Source organism: Oncorhynchus keta, unplaced genomic scaffold, assembly GCF_023373465.1.
Source record: "Oncorhynchus keta strain PuntledgeMale-10-30-2019 unplaced genomic scaffold, Oket_V2 Un_contig_3330_pilon_pilon, whole genome shotgun sequence".
NCBI lineage: Eukaryota > Metazoa > Chordata > Actinopteri > Salmoniformes > Salmonidae > Oncorhynchus > Oncorhynchus keta.
Window position 1 is genome coordinate 9,679 of NW_026287199.1, and position 20,105 is coordinate 29,783.

A 20,105-nucleotide genomic window follows, 5' to 3' on the forward strand; every position below is an offset into this window, starting at 1 on the left:
TTCTGATGATCGTTCTCGATGATATCGACTGATTGGTTGTGTATGGGTTGGGCCCGTAACCCTTCTCAACCCAAACAGCGTCTGTGAAGCTGCAGTACCGCCAGTCCCCTCCGTGTTCATGGGATGGCGTGCTTTCCAACCGGAACCCTGGCCTCTTGCGGTTTCACTCATGCTACACAGAAATGGCGGAGAATACAGTCACGGTCACTGTTGCTTACGGTAAAGTCAACCACGTTGCTTTGAATGTTGCAGCTTGTTTAATGTATATTAATTACCCCGTAAAAGGAAGACAAAGAGATGGTGCCTGTAGTCGGAGTCTCCGGGCTGGCTGGCTACACGCAGCAGGAGATGTTAGTTAGCCAGGTAGTTGTCAGATACGTTGCTAGGTGCTTTTGAAATGCTGATGTATTTATGTACACTAGTCTTGCTTTAAAATGTATTGGATTGCACCAAAACAGTCTTTGGGAAGCCAGATGTTAATGCGTCAGTTCACATGCTAGACGGAACTAGGAAACTCTGAATACACGTTTCCGTAGTTCCGTAGTTCCGACTGGCATCTGAACGCGGCATCAATACGATTTTAATTTGAATGTACCGTCTGTCGATGGGTTGGCAGGACGGTCGGTCATTAAAAGTGTTGAATTTAAGACCGGTCGTGTTATGAAACACGTTCTGGTCTGTTGTAGACCCACCACCTCTCTGCGTAACGTTACCCAAAGCCCCCCGCAGGTTATTCCCTGTTCGTCCACACGACTCTTCATTTGACGTAAACAGAGAGGAAGTGGGTCTACAACAGACCTACGTTTGGAAGTCAGTTTAATAATATGATATTTTGTCTCAACTGCCCCGGTCATAATGACAAAACCGTCCTAAATGGAGTTGTATTTAACATCTGGCTTCCCATGGACTGTTTTGTGCAAACCAATACAATTGAATGCAACACTAGTGTATGTTGCTAAAAGCACCGATCAGTTACTGAGATGTGTAGCTGGCTAATGTCTCTGATGTAGCCGCTATATGAAAGTACTCTGCATCTAATTCACCTCATGCAGGTTCTACGAAGCACAGCATCACGGTAACGGGGCTGGACGGGAACGAACCGATACTGAAGGACCTTTCTGATGCTCTGGTTCAGGTTACCGGGTCCCGATGCCTGCACAGAAACTCATCTTTAAAGGTAGAGTAACAAATCAAAATGTTATGTCACATGCTCTGTAAACAGCAGGTGTAGACTAACAGTGAAATGCTGACTGATGGGTCCTTGGTAAACAACAGGTGTAGACTAACAGTGAAATGCTGACTGACTGGGTCCTTGGTAAACAACAGGTGTAGACTAACAGTGAAATGCTGACTGATGGGTCCTTGGTAACAACAGGTGTAGACTAACAGTGAAATGCTCTAACCACAGGGTAGCTGGTTCAGCCTCTGCCAAGAGGTCTGGACTGTATGGCACAGGGTGTAGTATATTGCACTCACCTCTAACCACAGGGTAGCTGGTTCAGCCTCTGCCAAGAGGACTGGACTGTATGGCACAGGGTGTAGTATATTGCACTCACCTCTAACCACAGGGTAGCTGGTTCAAGCCCCAAAATGATGCTGTCCTGTTGTTTCAGGGGAAGTCACTGAAGGAGATGGAGAGAGTCTGTCCAGCTTTGGAATCAAACAGGGATGTAAACTCATGATGATTGGAAAGAGGGTAAGACCTTCCTAGTTCTGCTGACTGGCACTCACATATTTGTTTTTAATAATTTGTTCCTAAAATGGTTTGAATACCCGTGTGTTGTCTCCTCTCAGAACAGCCCAGAGGAGGAGTCTGAGCTGAAGAAGTTGAAGGACATTGAGAAGTCAGTAGAACAGACGGCTAAGAAACTGGAGAAGGTGGATGGAGAGCTGACAGGCCTGAAGAATGTATGTTCTGATACTTTATATCTACATATTATATACATTGCCTTCACCTTTTCCACATTTTTGTTGTTACAGACCGAAGTTAAAATGTATTTACTTAAGATTTCGTGTCACTGATCTACACAATACTCCCATGGCAAAGTTACATTTAGTTTGTAGAATATTTTTTAATTGATAAAAATGTTTAAAGCTGAAATGTCTTGAGTCAATAATAAGCGTAAATAAGTTCAGGAGTTTTAATGACTACCCCATCTCTGTACCCCACACATCTGTAGGCCGTCATTGTAAATAAGAATTTGTTCTTAACTGACTTGCCTAAATAAATAAAAGTTCCCTCAATCGAGGAGTGAATTTCAAGCACAAATTCAACCACAGTGACCAGGGAGGTTTTCAGTGCCTCGCAAAGAAGGGCACCTATTGGTAGATGTGTTAAAAATCAAATAAAAAGCAGTTCTTGAATATCCCTTTGAACATGGTGAAGTTATTAACTACACTTTGGATGGTGTATCAACACACCCAGTCACCACTGTTAGGTTCTAATTCACAGTAAATAACTCAAAGGACACTATGAAAGCTTAACCAAGTTGAATTCTTCCCAGAGGATCAATGCAGCTGCATTAGACAAAAATATGTTTCCACCACCACCACAAGTATATATATATACTCTAATTTAGGCCCTCCTCCTTCTCTCCAATCTGTACATCTATTATGGTTCGACAGGAAGAGGAAGTGATGGGGTAACAAACCATGTTTCCACCACCACAAGTATATATATATACTCTCTAATTTAGGCCCTCCTCCTTCTCTCCAATCTGTACATCTATTATGGTTCGACAGGAAGAGGAAGTGATGGGGTAACAAACCATGTTTCCACCACCACAAGTATATATATACTCTAATTTAGGCCCTCCTCCTTCTCTCCAATCTGTACATCTATTATGGTTCGACAGGAAGAGGAAGTGATGGGGTAACAAACCATTGTTTCTCCCTTAAGGATCTGACCTCAGCCCCTTGATGCCTAATCCAAAGATCTCCACCCGTAACCGATAACCGTTGACTTCTGATGTAAAAACCAGTCTCCGTCCTCCTCAGATACTATACTTCTGAGTATACTGTGTTCCAAGTTTAACCCAGAATGTAACACTACAAAGATACAGGTGTCCTTCCTAACTCAGTTGCTGGAGATGAAGGAAACCGATCAGGGATTTCACCTTGAGGCCAATGACACAGTTACAGAGTTTAATGGCTGTGACAGGAGAAAACTAAGGATGGATCAACAACATTAGTTACTCCACAATATTAACAACCTAATTGACAGAGTGAAAAGAAGGATATTCCACACATGCATCCTGTTTGCAACAAGGCACTAAAGTAATAGGCCATGGTTGACATTCACCTTTCAGCAGGACAACAACCTAAAAGACAAAGACAAATCTACACCGGAGTTGCTTATCAAATCAAATTTATTTGTCACACACACGGTTAGCAGATGTTAATGGTCCTCATACACATGGTTAGCAGATGTTAATGGTCCTCATACACATGGTTAGCAGATGTTAATGCGAGTAGCGAAATGCTTGTGCTTCTAGTTCCGACAATGCAGTAATAACCAACGAGTAATCTAACCTAACAATTCCACAACTACTACCTTATACACACACAAGTGCAAAGGGATAAAGAATATGTACATAAAGATATATGAATGAGTGATGGTACAGAGCAGCATAGGCAAGATACAGTAGATGGTATCGAGTACAGTATATACATATGAGATGAGTATGTAAACATAGTGGCATAGTTTAAAGTGGCTAGTGATACATGTATTACATAAGGATGCAGTAGATGATATAGAGTACAGTATATACATATACATATGAGATGAGTATGTAAACAAAGTGGCATAGTTCAAGTGGCTAGTGATACATGTATTACATAAAGATGCAGTAGATGATATAGAGTACAGTATATACATATGAGATGAGTATGTAAACAAAGTGGCATAGTTAAAGTGGCTAGTGATACATGTATTACATAAGGATGCAGTAGATGATATAGAGTACAGTATATACATATGAGATGAGTATGTAAACAAAGTGGCATAGTTCAAGTGGCTAGTGATACATGTATTACATAAAGATGCAGTAGATGATAGAGTACAGTATATACATATGAGATGAGTATGTAAACATAGTGGCATAGTTTAAAGTGGCTAGTGATACATGTATTACATAAGGATGCAGTAGATGATATAGAGTACAGTATATACATATGAGATGAGTATGTAAACAAAGTGGCATAGTTCAAGTGGCTAGTGATACATGTATTACATAAAGATGCAGTAGATGATATAGAGTACAGTATATACATATGAGATGAGTATGTAAACAAAGTGGCATAGTTAAAGTGGCTAGTGATACATGTATTACATGGCAAGGATGCAGTATTACATAAGGATGCAGTAGATGATATAGAGTACAGTATATACATATACATATGAGATGATATAGAGTACAGTATATACATATGAGATGAGTATGTAAACAAAGTGGCATAGTTAAAGTGGCCAGTGATACATGTATTACATAAAGATGCAGTAGATGATATAGAGTACAGTATATGCATATACAGTGCCTTGCGAAAGTATTCTGCCCCCTTGAACTTTGCGACCTTTTGCCACATTTCAGGCTTCAAACATAAAGATATAAAACTGTATTTTTTTGTGAAGAATCAACAACAACAAGTGGGACACAATCATGAAGTGGAACAACATTTATTGGATATTTCAAACGTTTTTAACAAATCAAAAACTGAAAATTGGGCGTGCAAAATTATTCAGCCCCCTTAAGTTAATACTTTGTAGCGCCACCTTTTGCTGCGATTACAGCTGTAAGTCGCTTGGGGTATGTCTCTATCAGTTTTGCACATCAAGAGACTGACATTATTACCCATTCCTCCTTGCAAAACAGCTCGAGCTCAGTGAGGTTGGATGGAGAGCATTTGTGAACAGCAGTTTTCAGTTCTTTCCACAGATTCTCGATTGAATTCAGGTCTGGACATTGACTTTGCCATTCTAACACCTGGATATGTTTATTTTTGAACCATTCCATTGTAGATTTTGCTTTATGTTTTGGATCATTGTCTTGTTGGAAGACAAATCTCCGTCCCAGTCTCAGGTCTTTTGCAGACTCCATCAGGTTTTTCCAGAATGGTCCTGTATTTGGCTCCATCCATCTTCCCATCAATTTTAACCATCTTCCCTGTCCCTGCTGAAGAAAAGCAGGCCCAAACCATGATGCTGCCACCACCATGTTTGACAGTGGGGATGGTGTGTTCAGGGTGATGAGCTGTGTTGCTTTTTACGCCAAACATAACGTTTTGCATTGTTGCCAAAAAGTTACATTTTGGTTTCATCTGACCAGAGCACCTTCTTCCACATGTTTGGTGTGTCTCCCAGGTGGCTTGTGGCAAACTTTAAACAACACTTTTTATGGATATCTTTAAGAAATGGCTTTCTTCTTGCCACTCTTCCATAAGGGCCAGATTTGTGCAATATACGACTGATTGTTGTCCTATGGACAGAGTCTCCCACCTCAGCTGTAGATCTCTGCAGTTCATCCAGAGTGATCATGGGCCTCTTGGCTGCATCTCTGATCAGTCTTCTCCTTGTATGAGCTGAAGGTTTAGAGGGACGGCCAGGTCTTGGTAGATTTGCAGTGGTCTGATACTCCTTCCATTTCAATAGTATTGCTTTCACAGTGCTCTTTGGGATGTTTAAAGCTTGGGAAATCTTTTTGTATCCAAATCTGGCTTTAAACTTCTTCACAACAGTATCTCGGACCTGCCTGGTGTGTTCCTTGTTCTTCATGATGCTCTCTGTGCTTTTAACGGACCACTGAGACTATCACAGTGCAGGTGCATTTATACGGAGACTTGATTACACACAGGTGTATTGTATTTATCATCATTAGTCATTTAGGTCAACATTGGATCATTCAGAGATCCTCACTGAACTTCTGGAGAGAGTTTGCTGCACTGAAAGTAAAGGGGCTGAATAATTTTGCACGCCCAATTTTTCAGTTTTGATTTGTTAAAAAAGTTTGAAATATCCAATAAATGTCGTTCCACTTCATGATTGTGTCCCACTTGTTGTTGATTCTTCACAAAAAAAATACAGTTTTATATCTTTATGTTTGAAGCTTGAAATTTGGCAAAAGGTCTCAAAGTTCAAGGGGGCCGAATACTTTCGCACGGCACTGTACATATGAGATGAGTAATGTAGGGTATGTAAATATTATATTAAGTAGCATTGTTTAAAGTGGCTAGTGATATATTTGACATCAATTTCCATCAATTCCCATTATTAAAGTGGCTGGAGTTGAGTCAGTGTGTTGGCAGCAGCCACTCAATATTAGTGGTGGCTGTTTAACAGTCTGATGGCCTTGAGATAGAAGCTGTTTTTCAGTCTCTCGGTCCCAGCTTTGATGCACCTGTACTGACCTCGCCTTCTGGATGATAGCGGGGTGAACAGATAGTGGCTCGGGTGGTTGTTGTCCTTGATGATCTTTTTGGCCTTCCTGTAACATCGGGTGGTGTAGGTGTCCTGGAGGGCAGGTAGTTTGCCCCCGGTGATGCGTTGTGCAGACCTCATGGAATGTTCCTGAGTGGCCTAGTTATAGTTTTGACATAAATCAGCTATAAAAAAATATGACAAGACTTGAATGATCAGCAATCAACTTGTCAGAGTTTGAAGAATTTAAAGATGAATGGGCAAATATTGTAAAATCCAGGTGTGCAAAGCTCTTAGAGACTCACCCAGAAAGACTCACAGCTCTTAGAGACTTACCCAGAAAGACTCACAGTTGTAATCACTGCAAAAGGTGATTCTACAAAGTAAATTAAATATTTCTGTATTTAATTTTGAATACATTTCTAAAAATGTCTAAAAACATGTTTTCACTTTGTCATTATAGGGTATTATGTGTAGAAAAAAGATTGAATCCATTCAGGCTGAAACACAACAAAATGTGGAATAAGCCGAGTAAGGAAGAATACTTTCCAAAGGCACTTTACATGTGAATATATACTAGGACTGTGATGATACTAAACCAGGAAGCACACAACTCTTGCTATGTAAAATATTGTGTGCTATAGCTTAGAAAATAAATACATGTGACTCTATGATGTTTGTTTCCTAGACAAGTTAAATCCGCATCGTGTTTGTGTCCTTGCCACAATACTAAGGAGTATTACTGGTATGGTCCTGGTTCAACATCCTTACCAAACTGAGACCCAGCAGTAGTGTTAGCACAGATAATGCCCGGAGAGAGTGAAGCAAGAGCCTGCACTTGTCAGCACCCACACAGTATCTACACATTACATGTACACAGGAGATAGCTTTTCTTTGTACTTTCCTGTTACTGTTGTTCTATAGGGGTTCCTAGCTAAAGACCTGCAGGCTGAGGCGCTGGGGAGACTGGACCAAAGAGTGAAGGTGGCATCTGAACAGTTCATGAAGATTCTAGAGCAGGTGGACTCTATGGTAACACAGCCCTAACCCTCCTACACCTAGTGCTGGTCCCCCTAACCCTCCTACACTTAACCCTCCTACACTTAACCCTCCTACACTTCGTACTGGTCCCCTTAACCCTCCTACACCTAGTGCTGGTCCCCCTAACCCTCCTACACTTAACCCTCCTACACTTAACCCTCCTACACTTCGTACTGGTCCCCTTAACCCTCCTACACCTAGTGCTGGTCCCCCTAACCCTCCTACACTTAACCCTCCTACACTTAACCCTCCTACACTTAACCCTCCTACACTTCGTACTGGTCCCCCTTAACCCTCCTACACCTAGTACTGGTCCCCTTAACCCTCCTACACTTAACCCTCCTACACTTAGTACTGGTCCCCTTAACCCTCCTACACTTCGTACTGGTCCCCTTAACCCTCCTACACTTAACCCTCCTACACTTAGTACTGGTCCCCTTAACCCTCCTACATAACCCTCCTACACTTAGTACTGGTCCATAACCCTCCTACACTTAGTACTGGTCCCCTTAACCCTCCTACACTTCGTACTGGTCCCCTTAACCCTCCTACACTTAACCCTCCTACACTTAGTACTGGTCCCCTTAACCCTCCTACACTTAGTACTGGTCCCCTTAACCCTCCTACACTTAGTACTGGTCCCCTTAACCCTCCTACACTTAGTGCTGGTCCCCTAACCCTCCTACACTTAACCCTCCTACACTTCGTACTGGTCCCCTTAACCCTCCTACACCTAGTGATGGTCCCCCTAACCCTCCTACACTTAACCCTCCTACACTTCGTACTGGTCCCCTTAACCCTCCTACACTTAACCCTACTACACTTAACCCTCCTACACTTCGTACTGGTCCCCTTAACCCTCCTACACCTAGTGATGGTCCCCCTAACCCACCTACACTTAACCCTCCTACACTTCGTACTGGTCCCCTTAACCCTCCTACACCTAGTGATGGTCCCCTAACCCTCCTACACTTAACCCTCCTACACTTCGTACTGGTCCCCTTACCCCTCCTACACTTAACCCTCCTACACTTAACCCTCCTACACTTAGTACTGGTCCCCTTAACCCTCCTACACCTAGTGATGGTCCCCCTAACCCACCTACACTTAACCCTCCTACACTTCGTACTGGTCCCCTTAACCCTCCTACACCTAGTGATGGTCCCCTAACCCTCCTACACTTAACCCTCCTACACTTAGTACTGGTCCCTTAACCCTCCTACACTTAGTGCTGGTCCCCTTAACCCTCCTACACTTAACCCTCCTACACTTCGTACTGGTCCTCTTAACCCTCCTACACTTCGTACTGGTCCCTTAACCCTCCTACACTTAGTACTGGTCCCCTTAACCCTCATACACTTAGTACTGGTCCCCTAACCCTCCTACACTTAGTACTGGTCCCCTTAACCCTCCTACACTTCGTACTGGTCCCCTTAACCCTCCTACACTTAGTACTGGTCCCTTAACCCTCCTACATTTAGTACTGGTCCCCTTAACCCTCCTAAACTTAGTGCTGGTCCCCCTTAACTCTCCTACACTTAGTGCTGGTCCACTTAACCCTCCTACACTTAGTGCTGGTCCCTCTAACCCTCCTACACTTAACCCTCCTACACTTAGTGCTGGTCCTCTTAACCCTCCTACACTTAGTGCTGGTCCTCTTAACCCTCCTACACTTAGTGCTGGTCCACTTAACCCTCCTACACTTAGTGCTGGTCCCCCTAACCCTCCTACACTTAGTGCTGGTCCCCTTAACCCTCCTACACTTAGTACTGGTCCCTTAACCCTCCTACACTTAGTACTGGTCCCCTTAACCCTCCTACACTTCGTACTGGTCCCCTTAACCCTCCTACACTTAGTACTGGTCCCCTTAACCCTCCTTAGTACTGCTCCTAAAGCAGGTGGACTCTATGGTAACACAACCTTATTAACAAGCACATGTAGTTCTAGTCAGGTGGACTCTATGGTAACACAGATTGGTTGAGTAGAGAATCCCGAGCTGCTGGTCTTATCACAGCTTACTCTGTAACCACTAAAACAACTGTGTCGTGTTAACAGACTTTACCAGAGAACTTTGGTGACTGTCGGATGAAGAAAAAGGGTCTAGTAAAAACAGTTCAGGTGAGTCTGTTTTCATTTCTGATGAACTCTGAGTCCTTGTTCCACTTGAGTAATGTAAAACCATGCTGTTAATAAGTTGTTACTAGTTTTTTATTACTACGATGATCTAAGAACAACTGCTGTCTCCTCTTCCTGTTCCTCCTCCAGGGATTCCTGGCTCAGTGTGACAAGATTGAAGCAGGGATTCTAGACCACTTGGCTAAGATCCAGTCTAAGAACCTGGCCCTGGCAGATTCTTAGATCTACTAGTTCACAGAGATCTACTGGGTCACCATCTGGGATCTGCTGTCATGTCCATCTCCACGCTGCTCCACATCTGTCTCTGTCCCTGGTCTCCACGCTGCTCCACATCTCTGCCCTGGTCTCACGCTGCTCCACATCTCTGTCTCTGTCCCTGGTCTCACATCTCTGCTGCTCCACATCTCTGTCCCTGGTCTCTCACGCTGCTCCCACATCTCTGTCTCTGCCCTGTTCTCCACGCTGCCCACATCTCTGTCTCTGCCCTGGTCTCCACGCTGCTCCACATCTCTGTCTCTGCCCTGGTCTCCACGCTGCTCCACATCTCTGTCTCTGTCCCTGGTCTCCACGCTGCTCCACATCTCTGTCTCTACCCTGGTCTGCCCACGCTGCTCCACATCTGTCTCTACCCTGGTCTCCACGCTGCTCCACATCTCTGTCTCTGCCCTGGTCTCCACGCTGCTCCACCTCTCTGTCTCTGCCCTGATCTCCACTGAGTCACCATCTGGGATCTGGGGATTTAATTTCGATTACCTTTTGATAGCACCCCTTTCAATTTGAACAAAACCTTCCATACGTAGTGACCCATTGTAGAAGAGGTCAGAAAGTGACGTTTGGGACCTGAATGCCAAAACATCGAAGACATAAAGGTGCTCAAAGTTGACCTAGTAGAATGTATGACACCCATTCTGTGTCTCAACCGATGGACAACACAACCTCAGATGATGTGAAATGGGGTCTAAGCTACAACATGCAGATATGAAAAAGAGTTTACACTTTGTTAATTTATGTTAAAGCATTAAATAATGTCCACATTTTTATTAAAACATTTTTTCAAGAAATGATTAAATCGTATGATAACCCTGTTTGTAAGCTCTTAAATTATATCAATCTCAACCATACATTTTTTCCAGTGATGTCTCGTGGTATGGTGGGGTATGCAAAACGGGTCGACTTTGAGGACCTTTATGTCCTGAATGTTTTGGCATTCAGGTCCCAAACGTCACTTCCTGACTTCTTCTTCGATGGGCGGAAAGTTGTGTTTAAATCAAAGGGCTGTCAAAAGTGATTGGCCTGTAGCAGCTCGAGGACACCTCTAGTAGAGTCATCTCTCCAGGCCTGTAGCAGCTCGAGGACACCTCTAGTAGAGTCATCTCTCTCCAGGCCTGTAGCAGCTCGAGGACACCTCTAGTAGAGTCATCTCTCCAGGCCTGTAGCAGCTCGAGGACACCTCTAGTAGAGTCATCTCTCTCCAGGCCTGTAGCAGCTCGAGGACAGCTCGAGGACACCTCTAGTGGAGTCATCTCTCTCCAGGCCTGTAGCACCTCGAGGACAGCTCTAGTGGAGTCATCTCTCTCCAGGCCTGTAGCACCTCGAGGACACCTCTAGTAGAGTCATCTCTCTCCAGACCTGTAGCAGCTCGAGGACACCTAGTGGAGTCATCTCTCTCCAGGCCTGTAGCAGCTCGAGGACACCTCTAGTGGAGTCATCTCTCTCCAGGCCTGTAGCAGCTCGAGGACACCTCTAGTGGAGTCATCTCTCTCCAGGCCTGTAGCAGCTCGAGGACACCTCTAGTAGAGTCATCTCTCTCCAGGCCTGTAGCAGCTCGAGGACACCTCTAGTGAGTCATCTCTCTCCAGGCCTGTAGCAGGCCTAGCAGCTCGAGGACACCTCTAGTGGAGTCATCTCTCTCCAGACCTGTAGCAGCTCGAGGACACCTCTAGTGAGTCATCTCTCTCAGGCCTGTAGCAGCTCGAGGACACCTCTAGTGGAGTCATCTCTCTCCAGGCCTGTAGCAGCTCGAGGACACCTCTAGTGGAGTCATCTCTCTCCAGGCCTGTAGCAGCTCGAGGACACCTCTAGTAGAACCCTATTCAAACGTAGTGCTTTAGTTTGGGACAGAGACCTATGTGGGAGCCCTATCAGGCCAAAGCAAGGACACTTAAATAAGGAGTGACATTTATGAGCTGTTCTAATGTATTTATTTAGCATGGCAACATGCAGCAGAGTACCCTTATACTGAGCCCTCCGTGTGTGTGCTGGGGTAGAGAAGACAACACTGACTGCTGCAGCCTTTGGTCCCCAGGGACTTAAGAAAAGGGTGCTGTGTATGTAGGATATTTTAACAAAAGTAAAAGAACCAAAAAATGAAATAATCCTTCAGACTTTGAAAATGTGTGGTGTTTGCTGATACGTGTCGCTATCACAAAGAGACTGCTGATATTGAGCTGGTGACTGATTCTGTACTGCTTTCTAGTGACAGGATGTGATGTCACTAATGGTCAGTCTGACCAGTGACAGGATGTGATGTCACTAATGGTCAGTCTGACCAGTGACAGGATGTGATGTCACTAATGGTCAGTCTGACCAGTGACAGGATGTGATGTCACTAATGGTCAGTCTGACCAGTGACAGGATGTGATGTCACTAATGGTCAGTCTGACCAGTGACAGGATGTGATGTCACTAATGGTCAGTCGGACCAGTGACAGGATGTGATGCTGACTGCCTAGTGGAACCATGTTATAGTGTGTCGTTTCACATAAAAAGCTGTTGTGATTTAAACTGTGTAGTCTGTCTGAACTGGTATCCTGTGATAATATAGTGCACTAGCCCCCAGCACCCTGGTCAAAGTAGGGCACTAGCCCCCAGCACCCTGGTCAAAGTAGGGCGCTAGCCCCCAGCACCCTGGTCAAAGTAGGGCACTAGCCCCAGCACCCTGGTCAAAGTAGGGCACTAGCCCCCAGCACCCTGGTCAAAGTAGGGCACTAGCCCCCAGCACCCTGGTCAAAGTAGGGCACTAGCCCCCAGCACCCTGGTCAAGTAGGGCACTAGCCCAAAGCACCCTGGTCAAAGTAGGGCACTAGCCCCCAGCACCCTGGTCAAAGTAGGGCACTAGCCCAAAGCACCCTGGTCAAAGTAGGGCACTAGCCCCCAGCACCCTGGTCAAAGTAGGGCACTAGCCTCCAGCACCCTGGTCAAGTAGGGCACTAGCCCCCAGCACCCTGGTCAAAGTAGGGCACTAGCCCCCAGCACCCTGGTCAAAGTAGGGCACTAGCCCAAAGCACCCTGGTCAAAGTAGGGCACTAGCCCCCAGCACCCTGGTCAAAGTAGGGCACTAGCCCAAAGCACCCTGGTCAAAGTAGGGCACTAGCCCCCAGCACCCTGGTCAAAGTAGGGCACTAGCCCAAAGCACCCTGGTCAAAGTAGGGCACTAGCCCCCAGCACCCTGGTCAAAGTAGGGCACTAGCCCCCAGCACCCTGGTCAAAGTAGGGCACTAGCCCAAAGCACCCTGGTCAAAGTAGGGCACTAGCCCCCAGCACCCTGGTCAAGTAGGGCACTAGCCCAAAGCACCCTGGTCAAAGTAGGGCACTAGCCCCCAGCACCCTGGTCAAAGTAGGGCACTAGCCCCCAGCACCCTGGTCAAAGTAGGGCACTAGCCCAAAGCACCCTGGTCAAAGTAGTGCATAGCCCCCGGCACCCTGGTAAAGTAGTGCACTAGCCCCCAGCACCCTGGTCAAGTAGTGCACTAGCCCCCAGCACCCTGGTCAAAGTAGGGCACTAGCCCCAGCACCCTGGTCAAAGTAGGGCACTAGATCCCAGCACCCTGGTCAAAGTAGGGCACTAGCCCCCAGCACCCTGGTCAAAGTAGGGCACCAGCCCCCAGCACCCTGGTTAAAGTAGGGCCCGCCCCCAGCACCCTGGTCAAAGTAGTGCACTAGAACCCAGCACCCTGGTCAAAGTAGGGCACTAACCCCAGCACCCTGGTCAAAGTAGGGCACTAGCCCCCAGCACCCTGGTTAAAGTAGGGCAGCCTCCAGCACCTGGTCAAAGTAGTGCACTAGATCCCAGCACCCTGGTCAAAGTAGGGCACTAGCCCCCAACACCCTGGTCAAAGTAGGGCCCTAGCCTCCAGCACCCTGGTCAAAGTAGGGCACTAGCCCCCAGCACCCTGGTCAAAGTAGGGCCATCGCCTCCAGCACCCTGGTCAAAGTAGTGCACTAGATCCCAGCACCCTGGTTAAAGTAGGGCCCTCGCCTCCAGCACCCTGGTCAAAGTAGTGCACTAGATCCCAGCACCCTGGTCAAAGTAGGGCACTAACCCCCAGCACCCTGGTCAAAGTAGGGCACTAGCCCCCAGCACCCTGGTTAAAGTAGGGCCCTAGCCTCCAGCACCCTGGTCAAAGTAGTGCACTAGCCCCCAGCACCCTGGTCAAAGTAGGGCCATCGCCTCCAGCACCCTGGTCAAAGTAGTGCACTAGATCCCAGCACCCTGGTCAAAGTAGGGCACTAGCCCCCAGCACCCTGGTCAAAGTAGGGCACCAGCCCCTAGCACCCTGGTCAAAGTAGTGCACTAGCCCCCAGCACCCTGGTCAAAGTAGTGCACTAGCCCCCAGCACCCTGGTAAAAGTAGTGCACCCAGCACCCTGGCCAAAGTAGGACACTAGCCCCCAGCACCCTGGTCAAAAGTAGGGCACTAGCCCCCAGCACCCTGGTCAAAGTAGCCTCCAGCACCCTGGTCAAAGTAGGGCACTAGCCCCCAGCACCCTGGTCAAAGTAGGGCACTAGCCCCCAGCACCCTGGTCAAAGTAGGGCACTAGCCCCCAGCACCCTGGTTAAAGTAGGGCCCTCGCCTCCAGCACCCTGGTCAAAGTAGTGCACTAGATCCCAGCACCCTGGTCAAAGTAGGGCACTAACCCCCAGCACCCTGGTCAAAGTAGGGCACTAGCCCCAGCACCCTGGTTAAAGTAGGGCCCTAGCCTCCAGCACCCTGGTCAAAGTAGTGCACTAGATCCCAGCACCCTGGTCAAAGTAGGGCACTAGCCCCCAGCACCCTGGTCAAAGTAGGGCACTAGCCCCAGCACCCTGGTTAAAGTAGGGCCCTCGCCTCCAGCACCCTGGTCAAAGTAGTGCACTAGAACCCAGCACCCTGGTCAAAGTAGGGCCCTAACCCCCAGCACCCTGGTCAAAGTAGGGCACTAGCCCCCAGCACCCTGGTTAAAGTAGGGCCCTAGCCTCCAGCACCCTGGTCAAAGTAGTGCACTAGATCCCAGCACCCTGGTCAAAGTAGGGCACTAGCCCCCAACACCCTGGTCAAAGTAGGGCCCTAGCCTCCAGCACCCTGGTCAAAGTAGGGCACTAGCCCCCAGCACCCTGGTCAAAGTAGGGCCATCGCCTCCAGCACCCTGGTCAAAGTAGTGCTCTAGATCCCAGCACCCTGGTCAAAGTAGGGCACTAGCCCCCAGCACCCTGGTCAAGTAGGGCACCAGCCCCTAGCACCCTGGTCAAAGTAGTGCACTAGCCCCCAGCACCCTGGTCAAAGTAGTGCACTAGCCCCCAGCACCCTGGTCAAAGTAGGGCCATCGCCTCCAGCACCCTGGTCAAAGTAGTGCACTAGATCCCAGCACCCTGGTCAAAGTAGGGCACTAGCCCCCAGCACCCTGGTCAAAGTAGGGCACCAGCCCCTAGCACCCTGGTCAAAGTAGGCACTAGCCCCAGCACCCTGGTCAAGTAGTGCACTAGCCTCCAGCACCCTGGTAAAAGTAGTGCACCCAGCACCCTGGCCAAAGTAGGGCACTAGCACCCAGCACCCTGGTCAAAGTAGGGCACTAGCCCCCAGCACCCTGGTCAAGGTAGTGCACCAGCACCCTGGTCAAAGTAGGGCACTAGCCCCAGCACCCTGGTCAAAGTAGTGCACTAGCCCCCAGCACCCTGGTCAAAGTAGTGCACTAGCCCCCAGCACCCTGGTCAAAGTAGGGCACTAGCCCCCAGCACCCTGGTCAAAGTAGGGCATAGCCCCAGCACCCTGGTCAAAGTAGGGCACTAGCCCCCAGCACCCTGGTTAAAAGTAGGGCCCTCGCCTCCAGCACCCTGGTCAAAGTAGTGCACTAGAACCCAGCACCTGGTCAAAGTAGGGCACTAACCCCCAGCACCCTGGTCAAGTAGGGCACTAGCCCCAGCACCCTGGTTAAAGTAGGGCCCTAGCCTCCAGCACCCTGGTCAAAGTAGTGCACTAGATCCCAGCACCCTGGTCAAAGTAGGGCACTAGCCCCCAGCACCCTGGTCAAAGTAGGGCCCTAGCCTCCAGCACCCTGGTCAAAGTAGGGCACTAGCCCCCAGCACCCTGGTCAAAGTAGGGCCATCGCCTCCAGCACCCTGGTCAAAGTAGTGCACTAGATCCCAGCACCCTGGTCAAAGTAGGGCACTAGCCCCCAGCACCCTGGTCAAGTAGGGCACCAGCCCCCAGCACCCTGGTCAAAGTAGTGCACTAGCCCCCAGCACCCTGGTCAAGTAGTGCACTAGCCCCCAGCACCCTGGTAAAGTAGTGCACCCAGCACCCTGGCCAAAGTAGGACACTGCCCCCAGCACCCTGGTCAAAAGTAGGGCACTAGCCCCCAGCACCCTGGTTAAAGTAGGGCCCTCGCCCCAGCACCCTGGTCAAAGTAGGGCACTAGCCCCCAGCACCCTGGTTAAAGTAGGGCCCTCGCCTCCAGCACCCTGGTCAAAGTAGTGCACTAGATCCCAGCACCCTGGTCAAAGTAGGGCACTAACCCCCAGCACCCTGGTCAATGTAGGGCACTAGCCCCCAGCACCCTGGTTAAAGTAGGGCCCTAGCCTCCAGCACCCTGGTCAAAGTAGTGCACTAGCCCCCAGCACCCTGGTCAAAGTAGTGCACTAGCCCCAGCACCCTGGTAAAAGTAGTGCACCCAGCACCCTGGCCAAAGTAGGGCACTAGCACCCAGCACCCTGGTCAAAGTAGGGCACTAGCCCCCAGCACCCTGGTCAGGTAGTGCACCAGCACCCTGGTCAAAGTAGGGCACTAGCCCCCAGCACCCTGGTCAAAGTAGTGCACTAGCCCCCAGCACCCTGGTCAAAGTAGGGCACTAGATCCCAGCACCCTGGTCAAAGTAGGGCACTAGATCCCAGCACCCTGGTCAAAGTAGGGCACTAGCCCCCAGCACCCTGGTCAAAGTAGGGCACTAGCCCCCAGCACCCTGGTCAAAGTAGGGCACTAGCCCCCAGCACCCTGGTTAAAGTAGGGCCCTCGCCTCCAGCACCCTGGTCAAAGTAGTGCACTAGAACCCAGCACCCTGGTCAAAGTAGGGGCCTAACCCCCAGCACCCTGGTCAAAGTAGGGCACTAGCCCCCAGCACCCTGGTTAAAGTAGGGCCCTAGCCTCCAGCACCCTGGTCAAAGTAGTGCACTAGATCCCAGCACCCTGGTCAAAGTAGGGCACTAGCCCCCAACACCCTGGTCAAAGTAGGGCCCTAGCCTCCAGCACCCTGGTCAAAGTAGGGCACTAGCCCCCAGCACCCTGGTCAAAGTAGGGCCATCGCCTCCAGCACCCTGGTCAAAGTAGTGCTCTAGATCCCAGCACCCTGGTCAAAGTAGGGCACTAGCCCCCAGCACCCTGGTCAAAGTAGGGCACCAGCCCCTAGCACCCTGGTCAAAGTAGTGCACTAGCCCCCAGCACCCTGGTCAAAGTAGTGCACTAGCCCCCAGCACCCTGGTAAAAGTAGTGCACCCAGCACCCTGGCCAAAGTAGGGCACTAGCCCCCAGCACCCTGGTCAAAAGTAGGGCACTAGCCCCCAGCACCCTTGTCAAAGTAGCCCCCAGCACCCTGGTCAAAGTAGGGCACTATCCCCCAGCACCCTAGTCAAAGTAGTGCACTAGCCCCCAGCACCCTGGCCAAAGTAGGGCACTAGCACCCAGCACCCTGGTCAAAGTAGGGCACTAGCCCCCAGCACCCTGGTCAAGGTAGTGCACTAGCCCCCAGCACCCTGGTCAAAGTAGGGCACTAGCCCACAGCACCCTGGTCAAAGTAGTGCACTAGCCCCCAGCACCCTGGTCAAAGTAGGGCACTAGCCCCCAGCACCCTGGTCAAAGTAGTGCACTAGCCCCCAGCACCCTGGTCAAAGTAGTGCACTAGCCCCCAGCACCCTGGTCAAAGTAGGGCACTAGCCCCAGCACCCTGGTCAAAGTAGTGCACTAGCCCCCAGCACCCTGGTCAAAAGTAGTGCACTAGCCCCCAACACCCTGGTCAAAGTAGGGCACTAGCCCCCAGCACCCTGGTCAAAGTAGTGCACTAGCCCCCAGCACCCTGGTCAAAGTAGGGCACTAGCCCCCAGCACCCTTGTCAAAGTAGCCCCCAGCACCCTGGTCAATTTAGGGCACTATCCCCCAGCACCCTGGTCAATTTAGGGCACTATCCCCCAGCACCCTAGTCAAAGTAGTGCACTAGCCCCAGCACTTTTTAGCTGCATTTACACAGTCAGCTGAATTCTGATCTTTTCCCCAATTTTTGACAAAATAGCTAATCTAGTTGATCAAAAGACGCAATTAGTGGGAATAATATTATAATTATGTTGGCTGTGTAAACGCAGCCATGTTGAATATGGTGTTTCAGATGCAGTCCAGTGTATTCTATCCATTCACTCAGCAGGTTAACAAATCCAACATCTGTCTTCACTTTCACACCTTTATACAGACTATTCAGGAAGTATTCAGACCCCTTCCCCTTCTCCACATTTTGTTACATTACAGACTTATTCTAAAATTATTTCAATAATCTCATGAATCTCATCAATCTACACACACTACCCCATAATGACAACGCGAGAACAGGTTTTTAGAAATGTTTGCTCATTTATAAAAAATATAAAAAATAAGAAACAGAAATACCTTATTTATTCAGTACCTTAAGTAGTCAGACCCTTTGCTATGAGACCCCAAATTGAGCTCAGGTGCATCCTGTTTCCATTGATCATCCTGTTTCTACAACTTGATTGGAGTTCACCTGTGGTAAATTACATTGATTGGATATGATTTGGAAACAAAGCCATGAGGTCGAAGGAATTGTCCATAGAACTCCCAAGACAGGATAGTATCGAGACATGGATCTGGGAATAGGTACCAAACTAATTATTCACCATTGAACACAGTGGCCTACTTCATTCTAAATGGAACAAGTTTGGAGCCACAAGACTCTTCCTAGAGCTGTCTGCCCAGCCATCGGGGGAGAAGGGCCTTGGTCAGGAGGTGACCAAGAACCTGATGGTCATTCTGTGGAGATGGGAGAACCTTCCAGAAGGACAACCATCTCTGCAGCACTCCACCAACCAGGCCTTTATGGTAGAGTGGCCAGACAGAAGCCACTCCTCAGTAAAAGGCACATGACAGCCCACAGAGTTTGCCAAAGGCACCTAAAGAAACAAGATTCTCTGGTCTGATGAAACCAAGATTGAACTATTTGGCCTGAGTGCCAAGTGTCACATCTGGAAGAAACCTTGCACCTTCCCTGCGGTGAAGCACGGTGGTGGCAGCATCCCTGCGGTGAAGCACGGTGGTGGCAGCATCCCTACGGTGAAGCACGGTGGTGGCAGCATCCCTATTTAAAGGTCTTACTCAGATCAGCTACGGAGAATGTGTTCACGCATGGTTCAGTGTTGCTTGTCTCGCAGCGAGCATAGGCGCATTTAGCTAGTCTGGTAGGATCGTGTCACTGGGCAGATCACCGCTGTTTCCCTTTGTAATCCGTGATAGTTTGTTGTGCAGGTCCTCTTTGTCGATGAATTTGTTTTTGTTCTGGTTGGTCATGTTAAAGGCTACTTTTTCAAATTCTGGATCTGTGATTGGTCGCACATAACGAACACGTCGGAGGTTGCCCTCTGGAGGGGTTCTTAACATGTTGGAGGTTGCCCTCTGGAGGGTTCTTAACATGTTGGAGGTTGCCCTCTGGAGGGTTCTTAACATGTTGGAGGTTGGGAGGCTGTACCTGAGTCAGAGAAACCACAGGATGGTCATGATGTTGGCAGGGTGGGAGGCCGTACCTGAGTCAGAGAAACCACAGGATGGTCGTGATGTTGGCAGGGTGGGAGGCTGTACCTGAGTCAGAGAAACCACAGGATGGTCATGATGTTGGCAGGGTGGGAGGCTGTACCTGGTTCAGAGAAACCACAGGATGGTCATGATGTTGGCAGGGTGGGAGGCTGTACCTGAGTCAGAGAAACCACAGGATGGTTGTGATGTTGGCAGGGTGGGAGGCTGTACCTGGTTCAGAGAAACCACAGGATGGTTGTGATGTTGGCAGGGTGGGAGGCTGTACCTGAGTCAGAGAAACCACAGGATGGTTATGATGTTGGCAGGGTGGGAGGCTGTACCTGGTTCAGAGAAACCACAGGATGGTTGTGATGTTGGCAGGGTGGGAGGCTGTACCTGGTTCAGAGAAACCACAGGATGGTTGTGATGTTGGCAGGGTGGGAGGCTGTACCTGAGTCAGAGAAACCACAGGATGGTC

General features: G+C 48.9%; 1 protein-coding gene and 1 long non-coding RNA gene across 7 annotated transcripts; one reads left to right on the forward strand and one right to left on the reverse strand.

The window, feature by feature from the left end:
* LOC118379406 (BAG family molecular chaperone regulator 1) lies at window positions 1-9,934 on the forward strand. Its single transcript, XM_052508035.1, is given in 9 exon segments — window positions 1-219; window positions 1,053-1,142; window positions 1,145-1,182; window positions 1,620-1,638; window positions 1,641-1,696; window positions 1,795-1,908; window positions 7,337-7,444; window positions 9,509-9,571; window positions 9,719-9,934. Coding segments are annotated over 9 exon segments (618 nt in total). The 5' UTR covers window positions 1-182; the 3' UTR covers window positions 9,812-9,934.
* Window positions 9,935-10,913: 979 nt separating this feature from the next.
* LOC127923886 (uncharacterized) lies at window positions 10,914-12,108 on the reverse strand. 6 transcript variants are annotated; one of them, XR_008116012.1, is made up of 5 exons: window positions 11,572-12,108; window positions 11,480-11,526; window positions 11,181-11,424; window positions 11,040-11,075; window positions 10,920-10,994 (listed from the first exon to the last, which is right to left on the reverse strand). It is a non-coding gene; the product is annotated as an uncharacterized LOC127923886 (long non-coding RNA). The 6 variants fall into 6 exon arrangements; XR_008116013.1 differs by lacking the exon at window positions 11,480-11,526 and having other exon boundaries at window positions 11,181-11,377; XR_008116008.1 differs by lacking the exon at window positions 11,480-11,526.
* Window positions 12,109-20,105: the final 7,997 nt, after the last annotated feature.